At 40.5% G+C, this 20503-nt stretch overlaps 1 protein-coding gene across 1 annotated transcript; it reads left to right on the top strand.

Annotated features, from left to right (window-relative positions):
- Positions 1-58: 58 nt before the first annotated feature.
- On the top strand, positions 59-19493 carry LOC144223059 (uncharacterized). The gene is made up of 11 exons (XM_077753758.1): positions 59-99; positions 471-517; positions 626-675; positions 952-1169; positions 1275-1525; positions 4593-4727; positions 7633-7771; positions 12313-12366; positions 12852-12932; positions 15980-16249; positions 18055-19493. Exons 5-11 carry the CDS (start codon positions 1289-1291, stop codon positions 18072-18074), a joined length of 936 nt encoding a protein of 311 aa, XP_077609884.1. The 5' UTR covers positions 59-99; positions 471-517; positions 626-675; positions 952-1169; positions 1275-1288; the 3' UTR covers positions 18075-19493.
- The last annotated feature ends 1010 nt before the right edge of the window (positions 19494-20503 follow it).

The following is a 20503-nucleotide window of genomic DNA, read 5'->3' as shown; positions in this document are numbered from 1 at the left end:
CTTACCTGTGGATGACTTGTGTCAGTACATGTGTGATGATCTCCTTCACAGTGCAAGAGTGGGAGGACAAAGAAGTGCCCAAAGATCGTTTACATTCAGGTATAAACTTACATTTTCCAGAATATTCTTTTAGATATTGTTATTGCTGAGGGGCGTGTACTTTTGAATTTTGTGATCTGGTCATATCACATACATTTATTAAAAATTTTTTCTTTGAGGGGCACCTGGGTGGCTCAGTTAGTTGAGCAACCAACTCTTGATTTCGGCTCTGGTCATGAACTTAGAGTTGTGGGATCAAGCCCTGTGTTGGGCTCTGTACTGAGTGTGGAGACTGCTTAAGATTCTCTCGCCCTCTGCCCCCTCCCCCAGTCTCTCTCTTGCTCTCTCTCAAAAAAAATATTTTTAAATAAAATTTTAGTGGAAAATGCCAATCACATTCATATAAGTAAAACTTTTTCTCTATTATTTAGAACTTAATAAAATCCAACCTTACTGTGAACACTGTAATGCTGAAAATGTAAGTATCTTTTAATTATAAAATATGATTTCTAGTTTCCTTTAAGAAAACAACATTTATTTATATATTACTTGGTTATGTGCATATGTGTATATACTTTTTCTTCAGAAACACAATGAGCAAGTGACCCCCAGGCTCCTTTCCCAGGAACAGTTTTTGTAAGTAGTTGTGAATACAGAAGACTTAATATCATCAGTAATATAAAACCTTGTACTTAAAAATGACCCCAAATAGGGGAAACACAAAATGACATCACTCATTTCACACATTTTATGTAACTACTTGGATTGTTTTCTTTGATAGTGATGCTTCTTCAAAATGCTGTAGAATTTTGTTAATGCTTTTGAATGAAATTAAAAACCTAAATAATTTTAAGAAGTCCCTTGCTGACCAAATGTTAGGCCTAAACAGATGTTCTTATCTGTCCAATGCAGACTAAAGTTGGATGCGGAGGGAACTTACCAGTGTACAGAAACTGGCCTGATATTTGAGGTTAACAGAAAAGTTGATATCAAGTATTGTGTGTTGTCCTGGAGCAAATACGCAGACCTGGTTGTTAAGCCCTGGATTGTTGGCGGACCCTTGTTTGATGTTAAATGTGACCCAAACTGTCTTACTTCCATTCAGTTCCCACATTCCCTCTGCTTGGGTCGTAAGTACTCATTTTCTAAAAGTCTCATTAGTGTGCGCATATGTGAGAGTATGTGTGCAATCCATATACTGTCTGGAACACTAACTTACCTCCATGCTTTAACAGACCATGATGCCAATATGACGTTCAAAGTCTTACATGTCAAAAGTTCTGGGGCCTCGTTAGAATCCACTGTGGATCATTCTACAACCCATGTCAAATGGCACGTGAGCTCTCTTTCTCCTGTGGGACCTGTTATTCAAAGTGAAGAAGCAGTATACCACCACGGGGCTGTGATTCTCTACAAAGCTGTTGACCATAATCCATCCTTGTCTTTTCGAGTATACATAGCAACCAATAACGAGTCCTTCATCAAGGTAAAGTTAATGGAAATGAATAATAAGTGTTGAATGCTCTGTGTTCAAACATCATGCCATGTTTATGTGGGTCTTGTCTCTGTTGACTTAAGTGCCCCCCCCACGCCCCCATGGGTCTAATTGGCATAAGGTTCTAAGGTCAGAGCCTAGGTGTGTGTCAAGTCCTCAGGTTCATGAGGTGTGGTTGTCTGTATGTGTAAATAGTGTCAAGAAGGTAACAGATGGGGAAATAGCGCTCCAGAGGTAAGGATGGCCCAGACAAGCAGGCCTGGTTTTGGAGAGGGTTGGCTGATGTACAGCTGAGGCCATTTCTTTTCTGTAGCCTTGCTATGCAAAACGTGGTCTGGGAGCCCGATGGCCAGGAGTGTTGCCATCAGTCGGGAGCTTGTTAAAATGCAAAAGCTCTACCACGCCCAGACCTATAGAATCCGAGCCTGAACTGTGCAGGATATCCAGGTGATTTGCGTGCACAGTAAGGGTTTGAGGAGCTCCTGCTGTGGAACACACTGGGGAGGTTTTGAGGCCTTTGGGTCAAATGTAGGGTGACTTGAAGTTTCTCCTTGCCTCTCATAAGACCCACCTTCCAGGTTAACTCATGGCAGAGGAGATTTTTGGATAAAAATTGGCTTGTGGTTGAACATTCTGGGTTTTGCAGCAGCAGATATTCATGAGCCACTTGCTGTGGTTAAGGCCGCAAGGCCCGAGGGCAGGGGGTTTGGGTCTTCATAATGGAACCAGTTTTCTAGAATACAGAATCAGGTTGTGATGATTAGCCCACTTTCTGAACGCTTACATGGTTGTGACAGCGGCGGCTGGATCTCCTTTTATACCTTTAGCCATTGTTTATACAATTGTAGTGATTTAGAGGTGGAGGGAGAACTGAAATAAACAAAGGAGACATAAAGCCATGACTCAAAATTATCCTTTCAGATTTGAAATGAGAGCTTGACAGAAGTTAAGAAAATACACATAAGATCTATGATACAACGTCCAAACTGATGAGTTGTAGTTTGAGTTACAGAATTTACATTGACAAGGAGGAAGAATTTCCTCTGCCCTACAGGATCCTTCGAGCTGCCCTTCAAGAATCAGGTTGACATGAGACAGATTAACAGGAGAAAATCTAAATTAATTTCGTACATATGGGGAATCCACACAGACCTGGAAATTCCAAAGACATTCAGGCAAAATGAATTATATATATGTCATTCTGATCTAAAGAGAAGGGGGCAGGGGTCTGGGACTTAAAGCGGAAGCAATACATTTTGCAGGAAAATGAAAAAAAGTGTAAATATTTGGTAAACAAGTGCTTGCTGGGCCACTCAGAAGCCATGGGACAGAGAGGACTTTGATGAAACAGGCCTTGCTGGGTTCCTCTCTCACCATACCTGGTTCATGTCACGTAATGTAGTTCTCTATGGGGATACCTCTCTTCCTGGAGCAAGTCCTCTATCCACATTCTTCTAGGCAGTTGTAGGGGAGATAAAAGAGCTTTTCCTGAATCTGCTGGGCTTTGATTGCTTTTTCAAAACTTTGTTTAAATTAATTGTTTTTAAATTTCAAGTATAATTAATATACAGTATTATATTAGTTTCAGGTGTACAATACGATGATTCCACAGTTCTATACATTACACAGGACTCTTCATGCTAAGTGTCCTCTTTAATCTCCTTCACCTATTTCACCCACCTACCCACCCTTGACTGCTTTTTAAATCGAAATAGTCTTCATGCCAAAGTAGTCCATCTTGGGGTAGCCTGCCCTTGGCCCCCTACGTTAAACTACCTGTTTCCAGTGTTTTTATGTTGTAGTGTTTTGACAGCTTTGGAAACATAAGTTATATTGATAATTGGCAATATATATTAAAATTTAAAAACTTTATTAAGTAGTAGGTTTTTAGTTTCTTCCTAAGGTAAAATATGCTTCCTGTAATCTCATTAAAGTTAATACTTTCAGTTGGGAAGCTAGTCTTCAAAGTTAATACTTTCAGTTGGAAGGCTAGTCTTCAAAATAGTATAAAAATAACCCCATCTAAAGTAGAATTACCATGGATTTGGAATGAGCACTATATTTTTATTTATTTATTTATTTATTTTGAGAGAAAGAGAGGAGGGGAGGGCAGAGAGAGAGGAGAGACTCCTAAGGAGGCTCTGTGGTGTTTCAGGACTCGAACTCATGAACCATGAGATCATGACCTGAGCTGAAAGAGTCAGACTTTTAACCAACTGAACCACCCAGGCTCCCCAGGAATAAAGTGCTATTATTTAATGAAGTTCATATTTTAGAAAAGTAAATACAAGAAATTAAAGGGTATTACCTGTACTTCCTGGGAAGCTGGGGTGAGAGGCTGATTGTATCAGGAAAAGTAGAGGAAGACACCACTAGAATGATAGGGTGTATAGCATGGTTAAGGCAGGATGTGCTTCCTGTTGATGTTTGTTTTTTACACCTTCCTGGGTTGTTTCTTTTCCTGCATAGGAAAAATTCCTTGAACTTTGCCTTCAGGAAGCCTCAATTTCATAGTCAGCTACTCAGCTGCTTTACAAGTGAGCCTGGGCCAAAGTTTCCGTTAACCTCTTTGGGGCATTCAAACTCTACATATAAAATCAGGGACCCCTCTGGGACAGTTGTGAAAATAAGGATGGGAACATATAAAGTGTTGGATAGAAACAAACTCCAGGTGAAGTGGAACTGTGTACAGTAAAGTAGCTGCTCTCCGTTCACATCATCAGCATATAATCAATATGAGTGTGTAACGTTGGCCCTAATTTAATTTTCTCAAATCCTTCAGAAGCAAATTTTAGGTGCCATGCAGGGTGGATGCTTTTGGTTGTAGTGCTTGGCAGAAAGATGTTTGGGGGCCTAGAAGCCTGAAGTGCAGATCAAGGGCACCTTATTTGCCTCTATGGCATTTTTTTTTCAGAGCCCCGTGAAAGTTTCTCCCTTGCTGTCATGTTGTACAGGGAAGTGAAAGTAACGTGGGGTGGTACGTGCACTGCTCGGTCACCGAGAGTCCTTACAGTTGCTGCTGATGCATTTCCAAACCAAAACCCATTTCTACCTTTAGGATATTTCCAAGTCTGTAAAGCACTCCTCCAAGAAATTCATGAAAATTGACAAGCCGCCTGTTTGCCAGAAGTTATTGCAGAATGGGAAGAAATACAGACTGATCAGCGAACCAGAAGCTGAAATTACCCCAGAGGTATATATATTTTGAAAACCACTTGGAGTAGCAGCAGGATGTATATATACTTCATAGATACGTATTCTGAAGGTTTTAAAATAATGCATTTTGTTGTCATTTTTTATTTAAAAGAGAGCAATTGTTTTGCTAAACTTGTAGCTTATTCCAAAGATGCTGTTGAATTTCAGAATTAATCTGTCACCATTACAAAAAAATTGACCTATCTCTTTCCCTTTAAAAAGGTTTTAGATTTTCTTGAGTTTTTTTTTACTTAAATTCTTCAATGTTAGCTTCAAAGGAATAAAACCTTAGCTTGATTTTAAGTCACAGAGCACTGAAGGTTAATGGAAAAGAGTTGCTAACAAGGATATTGGCTTTTCTTACTGGAAGGCATTTGGAAAATAGTTATGAGAACAAACTGTCACTAGCTTTCAACTATTCACTGTACAAACTATGACATTTGTAAGTGATTTTGATTTCCTATAAATGACTAAGTTATTTTTAAAACTTATTTTCATTATGTGCTCTGATTGTGTGCCATAGCTTATCTAACTAGACATCTGTGTGGACATTCTTTTTGTATCCCTTTTTATGTTTGTTTTATCGTTTATGAAAAGGTGAAAACATTTTGATTCCATTACATTAAAATATGAAGCAAGAGAGAGCTGATGGCAGTGGCCCATGTTGCATTATTTTATTATATTATCAGGGGCCTAGGGCCCTGGAGAAGCAGTCAGGTTGATGAGACAGCCTTCCATGACCTTCCTTTCCAGTTTCAAAGGCTCTCTTCCCACCTGATGCTTTTTGAGCCTTTTTCAGCCTTGTGGCTGAAGAAACTAATGTGTAAAGTGGGTGAGCAAGCCACCCGACACAGCCAGGCGGTGGCGGCGGGAGAGCCTGGCCCTGAGCCCCGTCTGCCCTTGGGTCCTAATGCCACAGTCTTCCCAGCGGGATCTGAGAGGTTGATTCTCAGCCCTTGCAAGCTGATCAAGCCCAGGAAGATGCTACCTCAAGATGATCACAGAAGCCAACTGCAGTCTTATGTGGGAGGTAGAATTAAACTGGAAGGGTTTGCTTAGAACAGTGTGTTTCTTGGCCTTTGATGCAAAATGGAATTCCCAGCCGAGTTTTAAAAAAAAGTCTGTGGCCTGGGTCCCATCTCCAGAGATACTGACTTAATTGGTCTGGGAGTGGCTTCAGCATCGGGCTTGTTAAAGCTCCCAGGGTGACTATAATGTGCTGCCAGGATTAAGAGCCACCAGGAGAGGGAATAATACACATTGAATGGGTAAGTCTGGCTGGGAAAGGACTGGGATGGTCCCCAGAGTTCTTGTTTACACAAGATGATGGTGGGAGGGCTTTCAGTAGTCTAATTCTGTCACCAATTGTGTGCTCTTGCTCAGCCAAATTTCTGGGCTATACGATGGGGAGTAGTCTCCTAGTATTGTCCAAAGGATCTTACAAAGGTAATGGTTTTGTGAAACTCTGTAAATCTAAGGGATTCTTACTGATTTTATACCATTAATGCTGTGTTTAACTGTCATTTATCAAAATTGCCCATTTAAAGTCAGTCTGGGATAAGACCTAAGAGTTAAGAAACGAGTAAGACCTTTTCCTTCAAAAGATGCCAGTATAGAAAGAGACATACTATGTTCATGTAAAGAAATAATTTTAACACGTCATGTGTTATTACCATAGAGATGGGTGTGGTGGGTTTCAGGAAGGGTTCCCATGTGGTGACATTTGTTCCGGGTCTGAAGGGAGAGAGATTCACCAGGAGAGATAGTCCTCTTGGAAGAGGAAACCATAAGTGCCTAAGTGAGGTGATGGGCTCAGGGCACCAGAATAGTTCCAGGAAATAGGAATGCAGAGGGCTTTGGGAAAAGCGGGGCCACAGGAGAGAGAGAGAGAGAGAGAGATTGGCTTTGTAGGCCTTGGTGACCTATTGAAGGTTGTGAGGATAATGCTAGTGATTTGTAATGGAAAGGGAGAGGGACAGGTTAAGAGCCTTGNTTTTTTCTGTGTTTTTTTTTTTTTTTTTTTTTAGAGTAGATTTCTCTGTCCAGTCTTGTGAGTCAGTCTGCAGAGGAGCAGAGGAGGTCCAGGGCAGAAGACAGTCTCTGTAGTGGTTAAGAGGAGTCAGAAGGTGGGGTGCCTGGGTGGCTCAGTTGGTTAAGCATCTGACTCTTGGATTCCGCCTCAGGTTATGATCTCAAAGTTCGTGAGTTTGAGCCTTGCATCTGGCTCTGTGCTGATGGCACAGAACCTGCTTGGAATTTTCTCTCTTCCTCTCTGCCCCTCCCCCACTCATGCTTGCTCTCTCTTTCTCTCTCTCAAAATAAGTAAATAAGCTTAAAAAAATGGTAAACTTAGAAAAAAGAAGAGTCAGAAGGTGTGGATTCAAGTTCAGTTCTACCACTTCCTAGATGTGAATTTGGGCAAATTTGCTTCTCTGAGATTCTTTATCCATAAAATAGCAATGAAAGGGTTTGTTGGGCGAAAGATGGTGTTCAGTGAGGGAATGTGGCTAAAACACTGAAGTTCTGTAAATGTTTTAAATAATTTCAGACTGTGAAATGATCAAAGCAAAAGACAGTGAAGATGTTTAAAAGTACTTAAGAAAGGGTGATTAGTTTGGGAACGTGATACACTGAAACCAAGAAGGGGCTGAAAAGTTACACCTTAAAAAAATAGGGCCAACGTACCATCAGCCTCAATGAAGTAGAAAAGCAGGTTGGAGTAATGAGAGTCTAGAAGCAAGAGAATAAGAGGGCCTGTGATTAAGGACTAACATTTCAAGCATCAGAATTTCAGTGAGCATTCAGGTCAGCACTGACCCTTCTAGTATTCCTTATTTGACATTTTTTATTGTCAATGACTGCTACTTTTATTTTTTTTTAAATCCCTTTTTTTTTCCTTAAAGGAAATCGAATTTGTTGATGGTTCACTTTTAAAATTGAAAAGTTACATTGAAGTGTATTTGGAGCAACCAGTGGAGTTTAAATTACTTTTGGTTGAAATGGATTCTGAGGAAATTGTATGGAAAGCAAAGCTGAGAGAATGTAAGTGTTTTTGTGTCTTGAATGAACTCTGGTTTGTGGGTTGGTTGGGGTGGGAAGACAAATAGAGTAATTGTCTGTTCCATTACCATAGCATTTAAAAAATCTGATTCAGAGAACGAAAACCCCAGCTAGGCTCTGATTCTCAGGCACCAATGTCCTTGGTCAGTGGGTAGTTCAGTGAGTGTGTGGAAGCTTCAGGCTATGGGTGGACATTGCCAATAGAGCGTTGTTTTTTTCCCTTCTTACCATTCTGAGGTTTGGGTCTCAGGTATATATATGTGTATATATATATGTATGTGTGTGTATATATATATATTTGTGTATATATATGTGTGTGTGTATATATATGTGTATATATATGTTTAAATTTTAAATGTATGTTTATTTTCGGGAGAGAGACAGAGCGTGAGCGCGGGAGGGGCAGAGAGTGAGAGAGACAGAATCTGAAGAAGGCTCCAGGCTCTGAGCTGTCAGCCTAGAGCCCAAAGCAGGGCTTGGACTCAAGAACCATAATATCATGACCTGAGCTGGAGTCAGATGCTTAATTGACTGAGCCACCTAGACGCCCCATGGGTCTCAGATATTTTAATGTGAATTAGGGGCATCCTGACAGTCTCTCTCGTGACCTGGATGTACATGGACATTTTGGCTGACGACCTGTCTCATTTGCCTCACCCTGCCTATTTGATCTTCAGCCGGTAGCTCCTGCTCTGTGTGATGACAGCTGTGCTGTGGGGAGGCATTCCCCTCTTACGTTTTGGTGCTGGGAAGTCCTCTGGCAACTACCTTTTCAACATACTCTCCTGCCCATGCAGGAGGTGAAGAGGCGGACAGCCTAAGGGAGAGGGGAGACTCGGGGATACCCCGTAGCTGCCCCTGGCCTCCTCCTCGGGCAGGTCTGAGCTTGAACTCCAAGTCTATTTGAAGGGAGTTATTAAAACAGCAGAAATGTGTATAGTGAGCGCATTTTGGACCCAGGAGGGAGGCAGAACAGTGGGTTGGGAGTGAGGTCCTGCTGTGGGTTCCAGTCCCAGCCCTAGAATGACCAGCTGTATGTGGGAGTGTGGGCAAGTCTCCCAAACCCCTTGTGGCTCTTGTATCCTCATCTGCAAATGGCACTGAGGTCCCGCCTGCCACTGCCATAGGTTTGTAGTAGAAATTATTTCTGCATCGTTTGCATTTTGGATTATGATACCTTAACTCTTTCCTGGCATCATATGTAATATAGTGTCACTTCAAAAAAGGAGCACAAGTTGGTAAGTGCCATTAGAGTTTTAACCCACTCTCCTATTAATTTCATGCTCCAGAATTTTTATTTTGCTGTACACATATACTAACTATGAGGGTCTGTTAAGTATTCTATAAGTCTCTTTATCATCTGAACAACATTTGAATCAATTTTTAGCTAGTTTCTTTTGCATTTACTGGGTTATGTGGAGACAAATGAATTTGGTAAATGCTAATGGCAACAGAGAATGAGTGCTGTATGTGGGTCGTATATTTATGTCTTTCCAAAATACAGATTTCTGTCTGTTAGAGTCTGTATTTCTTGTAATGTTTTATACTCTAGAACTGAAACCTGATTTAAGCATTTTTGGAATTCACAGTCCTCATTTAAACATGAATCTTTTTGGTAGATTGATCCTTATTCTTATTATTACACTCTTTTGTTTCATTTTTGTTTATATTCAAGTTAGTTACTATACAGTGTGGTCTTAGCTTTAGGAGTCGAATCCAGTGCTCATCGTGAAAAGTGGCCCCCTTAGTGCCTGTCACTCATTTAACCCATCCTCCCACCCGCTCCCCCTCCACAACCCTCAGTTTGTTCTCTGTACTTAAGAGTCTCTTATGGTTTGCCCTTCTCTGTTTTTATCTTACTTTTCTTCCCTTCCCCTCTGTTTATCTGTTGTGTTTCTTAAATTCCACATGAGTGAAATCATATGATATCTGTCTTACTCTGATTTATGTTGCTTAGCATACTACCCTCCATTTCCATCCATGTCGTTGCAAGTTGCAAGATTTCATTCTTTTTCATTGCCGAGTAGTATTCCAGTGTGTGTGTGTGTACACATACCACATCTTCTTACTTAATTTATCAGTTAATGGACGTTCGAGTTCTTCCATAATTTGGCTATTATTATAGTGCTGCTATAAATATTGGGATGCATGTACTCCCTTCAAATCAGCATTTTTGTATCCTTTGAATAAATTCCTAGTAGTTCAATTGCTGGGTTGTAGGGCAGTTCTAATTTGAATTTTTAAAAATGTTTTTTATTTATTTCTGAGAGAGAGACAGCATGAGCAAGGGAGGGTCAGAGAGAGAGGGAGACACGGAATCTGAAACAGGCTCCAGGCTTTGAGCTAGCTGTCAGCACAAAGTCCGAGGTGGGGTTCGAACCCACCAACTGTGAGATCACGACCTGAGCCGAAGTCGGACACTTAACCAACTGAGCCACCTAGGTGCCCCTCTAATTTTAAGTTTTTGAGGAAACTCTATACTGTTTTCCAGAGTGGCCGCACCAGTTTACATTCCCTGCAATAGTGCAAAAGTGTTCCCCTTTCTCTGCGTCCTATCAACATCTATTGTTTCCTGAGTTATTCATGTTAGCCATTCTGACAGGTGTGAGGTAGTATCTCATTGTGGTTTGATTTATATTTCCCTGATGATGAGTGATGTTGAGCATTTTTTTCATCTGTCTGTTAGCCATCTGGATGTCTTCTTTGGAAACATCTGTTCATGTCTTTTGCCCATTTATTCACTGGATTATTCGTTTTTTGGGTGTTGAGTTTGGTAAGTTCTTTATAGATTTTGGATAATAACTGTTTATCTGATATGTCATTTGCAAGTATCTTCTCCCATTCTGTCAGTTGTCTTCTAATGTTGTTGGTTGTTTCCTTTGCTGTGCAGAACTTTTTATCTGATGAGGTTCCAATAGTTCATTTTTTTAAAAGCTTATTTATTTATTTTGAGAGAGACAGAGACCGCATGAGTGGGGGAGGAGCAGAGAGGGAGAGAGAGTATCCCAAGTAGGCTATACACTGCCAGTGCAGAGCTTGAAGTAGGGCTCGAACTCACAAAACCATGAGATCATGACATGAGCTGAAACCAAGAGTCAGACACTGAACCGACTGAGCTACTCAGGCACCCCCCAGTAGTTCATTTTTGCTTTTATTTCCCTTGCCTCCAGAGACATATTAGTAAGAATTTGCTATGGCTGAGGTCTGTCACTCTGCAGACTGACTTCCTGGGTGTTCCAACTGATGGGTCCTCAATACAGCTGTGTTGGAGGGGTGAGGACAATCCTGGTCCCCTCCTTTTCTGCCATCTTAACTCCCTCCTCATTTTATGCTCTTAAGTCAGCTAGTTGAAACAGGCCCTTTTATCTAAGTTAAAACTATTTACCTGTAAATAGTCTTAGTTGAGACTGTGGGAGGGGAGATTGTGTTGTTTTCCTTCGTATTCATTATTTGTTCAGATAAATGAACTTGAAAAATACTACTTTTTAGTCACTGCTAATGCTGTTGTAATAGAGGTATTTAACACGTAACACTCTGAATACCATATTTTCTGGACTAAGAATAGATCTCTTGGTAGTTTTAAAGACTACTTTATAAGACCTCTCAGATTTGGTTTTTAAAAACCTATTTAATAGTGTTCTGGATTGTGGGACATCTGGGTAGCTCAGTTGGTTGAACATCTAACTTTGGGTCAGGTCATGATCTCACAGTTCATGGATTCAAGCCTTGCATCAGGCTCTGAGCTGTCATACACATTCTGTGTCTCTCTCTCTGCCCCTCCCCTACTCATGCTCTCTCTCTCTTTCTCTCTCTCTCTTTCTTTCAAAAATAAATAAACCTTAAAATTTGTTTAAATACTCTTGTTGTAAGATGTTTCTGGTCTCCACGTTTTTGGGGGGAAGGAAGGGCTAAACTAATGGTTAATTGAGATTGGTCATCACTATTAAGGCATCTTTACTTAAGGGACCCATAGAAGGCCTGCATGAGGCGTAGACTCCTCACAGAGCAGGGATTGCATTTCAAACTGGGAAGGTGGCATAGAATCACAATGATATGTCCCAAAGGAACTCCCCAACTACGGTGTTCCCAAAGTGCAGAATGATAATATATGAGATTGTTTTCGGTGGAGTACATATAAATACATTAAAGTAAAAAATATTTATCTTTATGACTTCCTTTTCCGTAGCGCAAGTGATACCAGTGGTCTATGTACAGTAGTTAGAGATGTAAAGAAATACTGAGTAAGTAACATTTCACCTGGCATATGGGTTTGGCAGAAATCAGGACAGTTGTGTGTGGATGACTCGAGTTTAGGACACACTTGCCCTGTGGGACCTGTTGGAAAGAGTACTTGTTATTTATCTCAAAAATATGCGCGTTGGCTTACATACCAAGTTAAAACCCCAAATGCATATTTGAACTTCAAAGAGATTGCCAATCCACTAGAGCTTCATACACCTTCATAAATTGACTTAAGTCAAATTTTTACTACTTCCAGTTGATGCTTATCATACTTTTAACAGGTGACTGGGTTCAGCATGATCAGAATCAGAACATTTCGAAAAGCAGCACAAGTGGTAAGTACTAGTTAACTGGACATTAAACGAGATTTAACCTATTCGTTTATTCCTTCTACCTACTAGAAGTTTTATTTTGCTGTGCAAATGTGGCTTCATTAAAGATCTGCTGGGGCGCCTGGGTGGCTCAGTCGGTTAAGCGTCTGACTCTTAATCTTGGCTCTGGTCATGGTCTTACGGTTTGGTTCATGGGTTCGAGCCCCACATCAGGTTCTTCACTGATGGTTTGGAGGCTGCTTGGGATTCTCTCTTTCTCTCCTTCGCTCTCAGCCCCACCCCTCCATTGTTTCTCTCAGAAAATAAACTATAAAACTTTTTAAAAAAAAGATCTGCTAAGTGTTCTATAATTCTCTTAATCATCTGAACAAACTTTGAATTCATTTTCAATTTGTTTATATCTGGATGGTGATTTCTTAAAAATCCAGATTAAAGGTGGGTGGAAAATAATATATGGGAAAGTCAATTTGTTGATTTTTTTTTTAAAGGTAACAGGCGGCGAAAAATGAATAGCAGCTTATCTGATGAGGAAGTCTATGACAAAAGAATGAAGCAGGTTGATACTTCAGGTTTGTAAAAATGTCATCAGGGGCTCTAAATTATTTTCCCTGGTTTCCCCCATTATTATTCCTCCAACCCCCTGCTGTTGGGCCAGTCTTCTGAAGCCACGTCCTAGTTGAGCCTGCCCTCCCAGATACCTTCTCCCCGTGACCCAACTCCTCCTTGGGCCAGGATCAGGGTCCTCCTGGGTCTGCCCCACCCGGTTTCCAGCTTGAGTCCCCATATTTGATATTTAAAATATAACTAAATTGGAATATAATTTTTTCTAGTTTTATTGAGATATAATTGACAAAATTGTGTGTACTTAAACTGTATAATGTGATGACTTGATCTACTTATGCATTGTAAAATATTTACCAATAAAGTCAATTAACACATCCATCACCCACCCCCTCACTCAGTCTAAATAGAAAGCGGCATGAGGCAGAGCTCCCTTACAGTCTGTAAGGGTAGGGGCCATGAACTGTCCCATCTTTACATCTTCTGCATCAGTGAACATGGAGCCTTTTATGTAGAAGATGATGAATGTTGATTGAATGAATAAAATTTTGAATGTCCGTGTGAGCCTTAATTAGTGTCATGGTCACCAGCTACATTTGGGGTAAAGAGCCTCTGGCTCAATTGTTGGAGGCAAGTCTCCATTTCTTCCATATAAATGGCATAGACCAAGGCTTGATCATTGTGAAAATATAATAGGTATTGAAAATGTGTAACAACAGTACTCCAAGGAACCAGAAGGTGGAGTCTGTAGCTCAAAATTCAAATCCAGCCAGAATTTACACCTAAGTTTAAAAACAGACTCAAATTATAGGAGACTCAAGGTCTCAAGGCTTCAGGGGCCTCATAAAACTCCCTAAATTAACTATTTTTTCAGAATATGTTTTCTTTTATTATTATTGTAAGGTATGAATCTCTGAAAGCAGATAAACCCTCTATAAAGTGATGTTAAGTTACTCTCTACTTTCTAGAGCAGGAGACTGTGAGGATGACATATGGATGCTTTTACTGTATATCACTACAGAAATGTTTATTATTTTTGCTAAGTAAACAGCAAAGTAAGTCTCTAGAATTATTTTTAAAATATAACTAAATTGGAATATTTTTTTCTAGTTTTATTGAGATCTAATTGACAGATAAAATTGTGTATACTTAAACNAAAATACACATAAGATCTACTCTCTTAGCAAATTTTAAGTATATAGCATAGTGTTATGAGCCCTAGTCACCATGCTGTCCATTAGATCCTCAGACTGTATTCATCTTATAACGGGGACACTTTTATATTAAATTGATATATAGGAAAAGTTTTTCTTATACGCAGTTACTTTTGGCTGTTTAAAACGAGCTCTAATAGCAAGCAGCTAGAAATAGGAATAAAATTTTAAATGCTACCTAGAAAGATTAAGGATTTTCAACCTTTTTGGAGTTGCAAGTGTGGTATCTAAAATGAATAAAGATTTACTTTTGTTAAGGTATTTTCACAACAGTCTTTGAGACACTGAGTCCCTGTCCCGGTAGTTTTAGACCCAGTATATCAGTGTGATGCTTTTTAAATACAGTCAGTATTCAGGCCTCACAGAATCACCTTGAGGTCTTGTTAGAGTTTAGATTCGATATCGGAAACCGTAAGTTTTATGATGGTCCTGACACCTGGCAGTTTTCATAGGTTGCCTGTGCAGCTTTCATCACTGCCGCTGTTGAGAGCTGGGATCCGTGCACTGCGTCTCAAGACACCACTAGAGGGCGCGGGCCATTGTTTAGACACATTCTTCAGTCTGGAAGGGATCTGTGAAGTGGGGAAGAGTTAGCACAGAGATTAGATTCATATTAGTAGATTGTTGGCTGTAGAGGTATTGTGGACCTGGAGAAGGGGCAGAAAGTATTCTGCTTTCACTCCCTTCTAATTTGCCTCTAGTATTTGTAATGCCTTTATTTTTTTAAATAGTTTATCGTCAAGTTGGTTTCCATATAACACCCAGTGCTCATCCCCACAAGAGCCCTCCTCCATGCCCATCACCCCCCTTCCCCTTACCCCTACCCACATAAGCCCTCGGTTTGTTCTTGGCATTCAAGGTCTCTTACGGTTTGCCTCCCTCCCTCTCCCCCACTATTTTTCCCCTTCTTCTCCCCCATGGTCCTCCATTAAGTTCCTCCTAATCCTCCTATACGTGCAAACATATGGTATCTGTCCTTCTCTGCCTGACTTATTTTGCTCAGCATAACACCCTCAAGTTCCATCCATGTTGCTACACATGGCCAGATTTCATTTTTTCTCAATGTAGTATTCCATTGTATAGATAAACCACATCTTCGTGATCTGATTCATCAGTTGATGGATACTTAGGCTCTTTCCTTTATGATCCTTAACGGAATCTAGGCAGTCTAAGCTCTAGTAAGCTTTGTAACACTATTGCACAACCAACTAAAAAACATAAAGGTAGCAAATCTAGCTTCGTGATAGGGCTAATATTGTTTCATGGGGCCAGTGGTTTACATTGGCAAACCCTCCAAGATTATGATGCTGTCTCATAGAGATTAACAGACGTTACAAATACCATCTCATGACTTTTCTGTGGATTGTGGTTTTTCCTTAATGCCAGGAGATGGCGTAATAGAAATTGGGATTCAGATGTTTTGCTGTTCTTTAGTGGCCACTAAGCTAGCGTCTATATGTGGCACTAACATTCAGATAAAGAGAGCTGGGCAAGGGCAAAACTGTATACTTTTCATTTTGAGTTATATAAATTATTCTTGGTGTCCGATGTTTTTATTCCAACCCAGTCTGTGCTGGTTTGTAAAACAGCCTTATTCCCTGAATTACTGAATTAACATTGTGAACATTGTACCCTGGTTTAATGTTATTATGTGAGATCGTTCCCTTCGGTCCGTATAATAGTTTGGAAAGCAGGGAGTTTTTGACACTTAAATATATTTTAAAGTTATAAAGTATGGTGGGGTTTTTTTTTTGTATATAAGGAGAATACATTTTCATTATAAATTGCTATAAATGATGTAAGTGTTGAGAGCAACTGCCGACTTCCTTGTCTGCTTTTAGATGGAGCTAAGACCAGAAGCCTGCTGACAGACACACAGCTGATTATCCTTGCCGCGAAGCTGGGGAAGGAGGGGATGAAAATGGCCATTGCCAACTTGGAGTTGGAGAGGAGCGATATTGAAGATATCCAGGAGAAGAAAGAAGATGTTACGATCTATAACTTTAGGGTGCTGAAGAAGTGGCAAGAAAAGGAGCAGAGTAATGCCACGGCCCAGAATTTATACAACTGCTTGAAAAGCATCTCAGTTGAAGTCCAAGATGTGCTGAAAGGTGAGCAAGAAATTCTCTTAGTCATTTACTTAGAATCGAGCTGTGTCTTTGCAAAGAGCCAGTTTCTATTACAGAATGTGTTGCTTGCTTATTTGTGAGCTTGGGTTCAGAGAATTATGTTAATGTAGGGTAAGCATGTGGGCTGCCTTAACCTAAGGAAAGATGAATGATTTGTGTGTGGGGTCAGAGGACCAGTTCAGATCCCAGCTCAAGTGCTGGCTGGCTTTGTGACTGAGCAAATTCTCAGCCCAAGTCTAAGCTTCTCTGTTCTGATCTGGCAAATGCATGCAAAAACTCCTGTGGCCTAAGTTTATTGTGAGAATGAAAAAAGATAATGTGTGCGAAGCTCCAGGCAGGTAATACAGCTCTCTAAGGGGTAGTTAAGAATGTCATAATGGTATTTGAGACATTCAGCCTCCTGGGCCTTTGTGGCATTGAAGCAGTGCTGGGGGAGGCCACTGGGTGGCACTTGTGAGCCTCAAGTGGCAAAAGCAGAGCCCAGAGGAAGGCTGAAGTTTCTAGTCTCAGTCCAGAAAACTCCATGTTCCTTCCGTTGTCTTCAAGCACTTCTTTTTGTGTGTATGGTTTGATCTAGCCCATCAGTCAAACCAGTTCGAAACTTTATTATATATTCCTACCATAGTTAACAAATGTAGTGTTATTTCTCAAAAGCCTCCTAAGTCTGAGAGAGGTTTTGTTTGTTTTTTTTTTAAATGTTTTATTTATTTCTAGGAGAGAGAGAGAGACAGCGTGAGCAGGGGAGGGTCAGAGAGAGAGGGAGTCACAGACTGAAACAGGCTCCAGGCTCTGAGCTGTCAGTCAGCACAGAGCCCGACATGGGGCTCGAACCCAGAACCGCGAGATCATGACCTAAGCGAAAGTCGGACGCTCAACCGACTAAGCCACCCAGGCGCCCCTCTGAGAGAGGTTTTGATCTGGAATTCTAGTTGGACTTTTTATTCCAAAAAGAATGTAAAAGTGTTTACATGCCCCACAAGTTTGTATGAAAAGTACAATCACTCTGACCGCTCAGGATGCTTTGAGATCTGTGGACATATCTCCCCTGTAGATTTTGGGTGCAGAAGCCTCAAGTAAATAGCATATCTAGTTTTAGTGCCAAATTCTTTATTCATATTCCTGGATATGTTGAAATTTTGTAAATTACTGAGGCTCACATGTGGAAATCTGCTTATTTGCATACAGACGCTCTGCCTGTTGGCAGTAGTGGCCTCTGTGCTGTGATAACCAAATAATCACAGCCTCTTCCATCAAAATAACCTTGAAAAAAAGTCTCTCACGAACTCTTTATATAATGGGTTTTGTTTTCTGTTTGTGTCTTTTCCTGATCTCACTAGATGCTTGACTTGTTGATACATTAGAACCATAAAGGGGTTTGTGAGATTCTTTTTTAGCATTGAGAAAGATCATAAAAGCTAGCTTATTAGTCTAAGTCCCTCATTAAATAGGGAAACAAACCCTTCTGAGTTAAAAACAAGCAAAAAACCCCCCAAAATTTACTACTATTTTGTGCCTTTTTATGGCCAGAAATTGGTGGAATTTTGTATTTTTATCAGGATGTTTTAGCATCTTGTAATTAGTCTTTAAATTACAGTGGCTTATCTTCAGCTCAGGAAAACCCAGCCACTTGGAGAAGTTCCTTTTTAAAATGGACAAGTGTAATAAACTATTTGTAAAAAAAAAAAAAAAAGGATTGACATCCAAAAAAAAAAATGGACAAGTGATTTTCTCTAAAAGCATTCCCCTAACAGTGAATCCCTGAATTTGTTTATATTCTCTTTTGTTAGGTTTCTTACAGGAAAGGTGAAGTTTGGAAGATGAACTGAAAAGGAAGCCTCAGGAACTTTTATCTGCAAAGACCAACTTCAACTGGTAATTGGGTATGGACTTGACAAGACCTTGAACTTCACACTCTGTGGAGGCAGCTCCTTTCACCGGGGGCCTTTCTGCAGCTCACGTTATTCAGGGGTAGATAAAATGTAAAATATTTGGAAAATGTAAGAAAAAAGCCTCTATAACATCTAGATTTAAAAAAAAAATTTTTTTTTGCACCTCCTACTCACACCATCCTGCCCTGCTTCCGCACCCAACATCTGTCCTTCCAGAGGTGCTTAAAATGACTCAGTCAGGTGAGAAATGTGGTAATTTTCCTTTTGGAGTCTGTGAACTATGAAATTCATATCAAGTATTTGAAACCTTTTTAGCAATTAAGTGGTAGTGTGCTTAAACTTGCACCGATGTAGTTAAGCTTTTCTCATACTGATGTTAATAATGAAGAGAGATGCCTTCCTGTTCTTTTAGCCCCCACTCAGACAGGCACACACACCCCTGGGTACAATCTATCTTTTTATGTGTGATGATTTCCACAGCTCACATTACCAACCTGTCTGGCTAGTGGTCTATTAAACCGTTAAACCAGTCCTGTGACCTGGTCCTCAAGCGGTGAGAAAGGAATGTAATCCAGTCCTCATCCCATGTTGGGGTGCCCATCCCAGTGGGGAAGTTCAACTGGATGGGTGGCCAGAGAGTCCTTGCAAATTTCATTACCCTTCCAAATCACAAGGCCAAGCACTACATTTCTTGACTCTTACCCTGGGATCGTTTACTTTCCGGGGGAAGAAATGACACTCAGAAAGAGCAGGACCAAGGGAAAAATGTAATGTCTTCTTGAAGAGGACTTACGCAGGGGATAATGAGCCACATTGGCTCTTGTTAATTGGTGAAATGGTTAATTGGGTGTGTATAGATAGTGTCACTCTCTCAGAATCATACATGTGGTGATTATCATTTTGGATATGTTTTGTTAACTTATTTGAAGAAACTATAAATTACCATTGGTCTTCTGTAGGAATTAGGTGGAGAATAAATTAAATCTCAATGAATTAATCAGAGAAATACACTTTATTGTTTTGCCTGTGAAGAACAAATTCACTTTATCGGGAAGAACGTATTTTTAATTGTCAGGGATCCTGTGGAATTCAAATCAGTGTCACTTTATAAGTTTTTTTTTAATTATACTATATATTATGAAACACATGGAGTTTTAACATTCAGGAATCTAAAATACTTAAAGGACTTGAATTTTTAAATGTCTATTATTTTTTATAAGTTGTTTTCTGAAGAAACGCATAATTCCAGAGGTGCTTTGTATGTAAGCCACTTTCCTAACAATTTTTCATACTCTGGATGAAAGGAAGAAAAATAAATCTGAATTTGTACAGCACTAGTATGTCTTCTTTGTATTATTATTTACTTATCAATTATTTTTTAAAGCATCATAGTTCTTGATTTCTGTTATGTTGGCCTTTGGGGCATTAGTTGGTTTTGTGCCCAGCTCTCCACATCACGGACGGGGGCTGAGTGTAAAGAAGGGCAAGCTGCTTCACCCAGAAGTTGGCAGAAATTCAAAAGAACCTGTCCATCCCCTTGCCCCCTTAACTGTCCTCACTCCAGGAATGACTGAGTGTATTGAAAGGTGCGTTTTTATTTAAAACCAGGTGGATTCTTGTTAGTTCCTCACCTATGTATCCCTCCAAAGGGGTTTTCCTGCACATCTGAGGCTCATTTTTAATGTTATTGAATTGCTTTAGGGGAAAATTTTCCTCCCCCGCATTGTCATGTGGAAGCACATTTTCACTCCATTTTCTGAAGAGGCCATCGTATTTGCTGGTAAGGTGTTCTCACGAGGATGGTGGTTTTCAGCTGTTGGTTTAGCCCGTTGCCTGTTACTGGAAGTCCTTCTTGGGGTAAAGCTGCACACTACTTGCTGGAGGGTGTGATCCCAACTGCATGACCAGGGATTTACTGCCGGGATTGTGTCTTTTCCAGCCTACATCCTGAGGGTCTGTAGCTGCTGATACTAACACAGAGGCCCTGGGGTTGAATTCTGAGCGTGGAGTTCTGAGGTTTTCCCTCAGGTCCTAGGGACCTCCAGCTCTGCCCTGAAGCCTGCTGGAGGATTTAGATCCAGTCTGTTACAGTCATGACGTAGATTCCTGGTTAGACAAGACAGCCTGGAGTTAGTCAGCCATCTTTATCCTGTGGCCATCCATTCTTGTTGTTTACTGGAAACTCTAGCTTGCGTTCATTTTTAGAAGAGGGTGTGCTCTGTGCACTTATAGGGGTGTTAAAGCATTCAGAAGTGGAGCTTCTCTGGGAGGGGTTTACCAAGGGCTTTCGAGGGAGTGTTGAGGAGCCTGGCTGGACCTGTGGCCCTCTCCTGCCAGGGGCAGTGTG

This window comes from Crocuta crocuta, unplaced genomic scaffold (assembly GCF_008692635.1).
Source record: "Crocuta crocuta isolate KB4526 unplaced genomic scaffold, BGI_CrCroc_1.0 scaffold761, whole genome shotgun sequence".
NCBI classification, from domain to species: domain Eukaryota; kingdom Metazoa; phylum Chordata; class Mammalia; order Carnivora; family Hyaenidae; genus Crocuta; species Crocuta crocuta.
The sequence above is the reverse complement of the archived record's forward strand: the minus strand, read 5'-3'. Positions and strand labels throughout refer to the sequence as shown.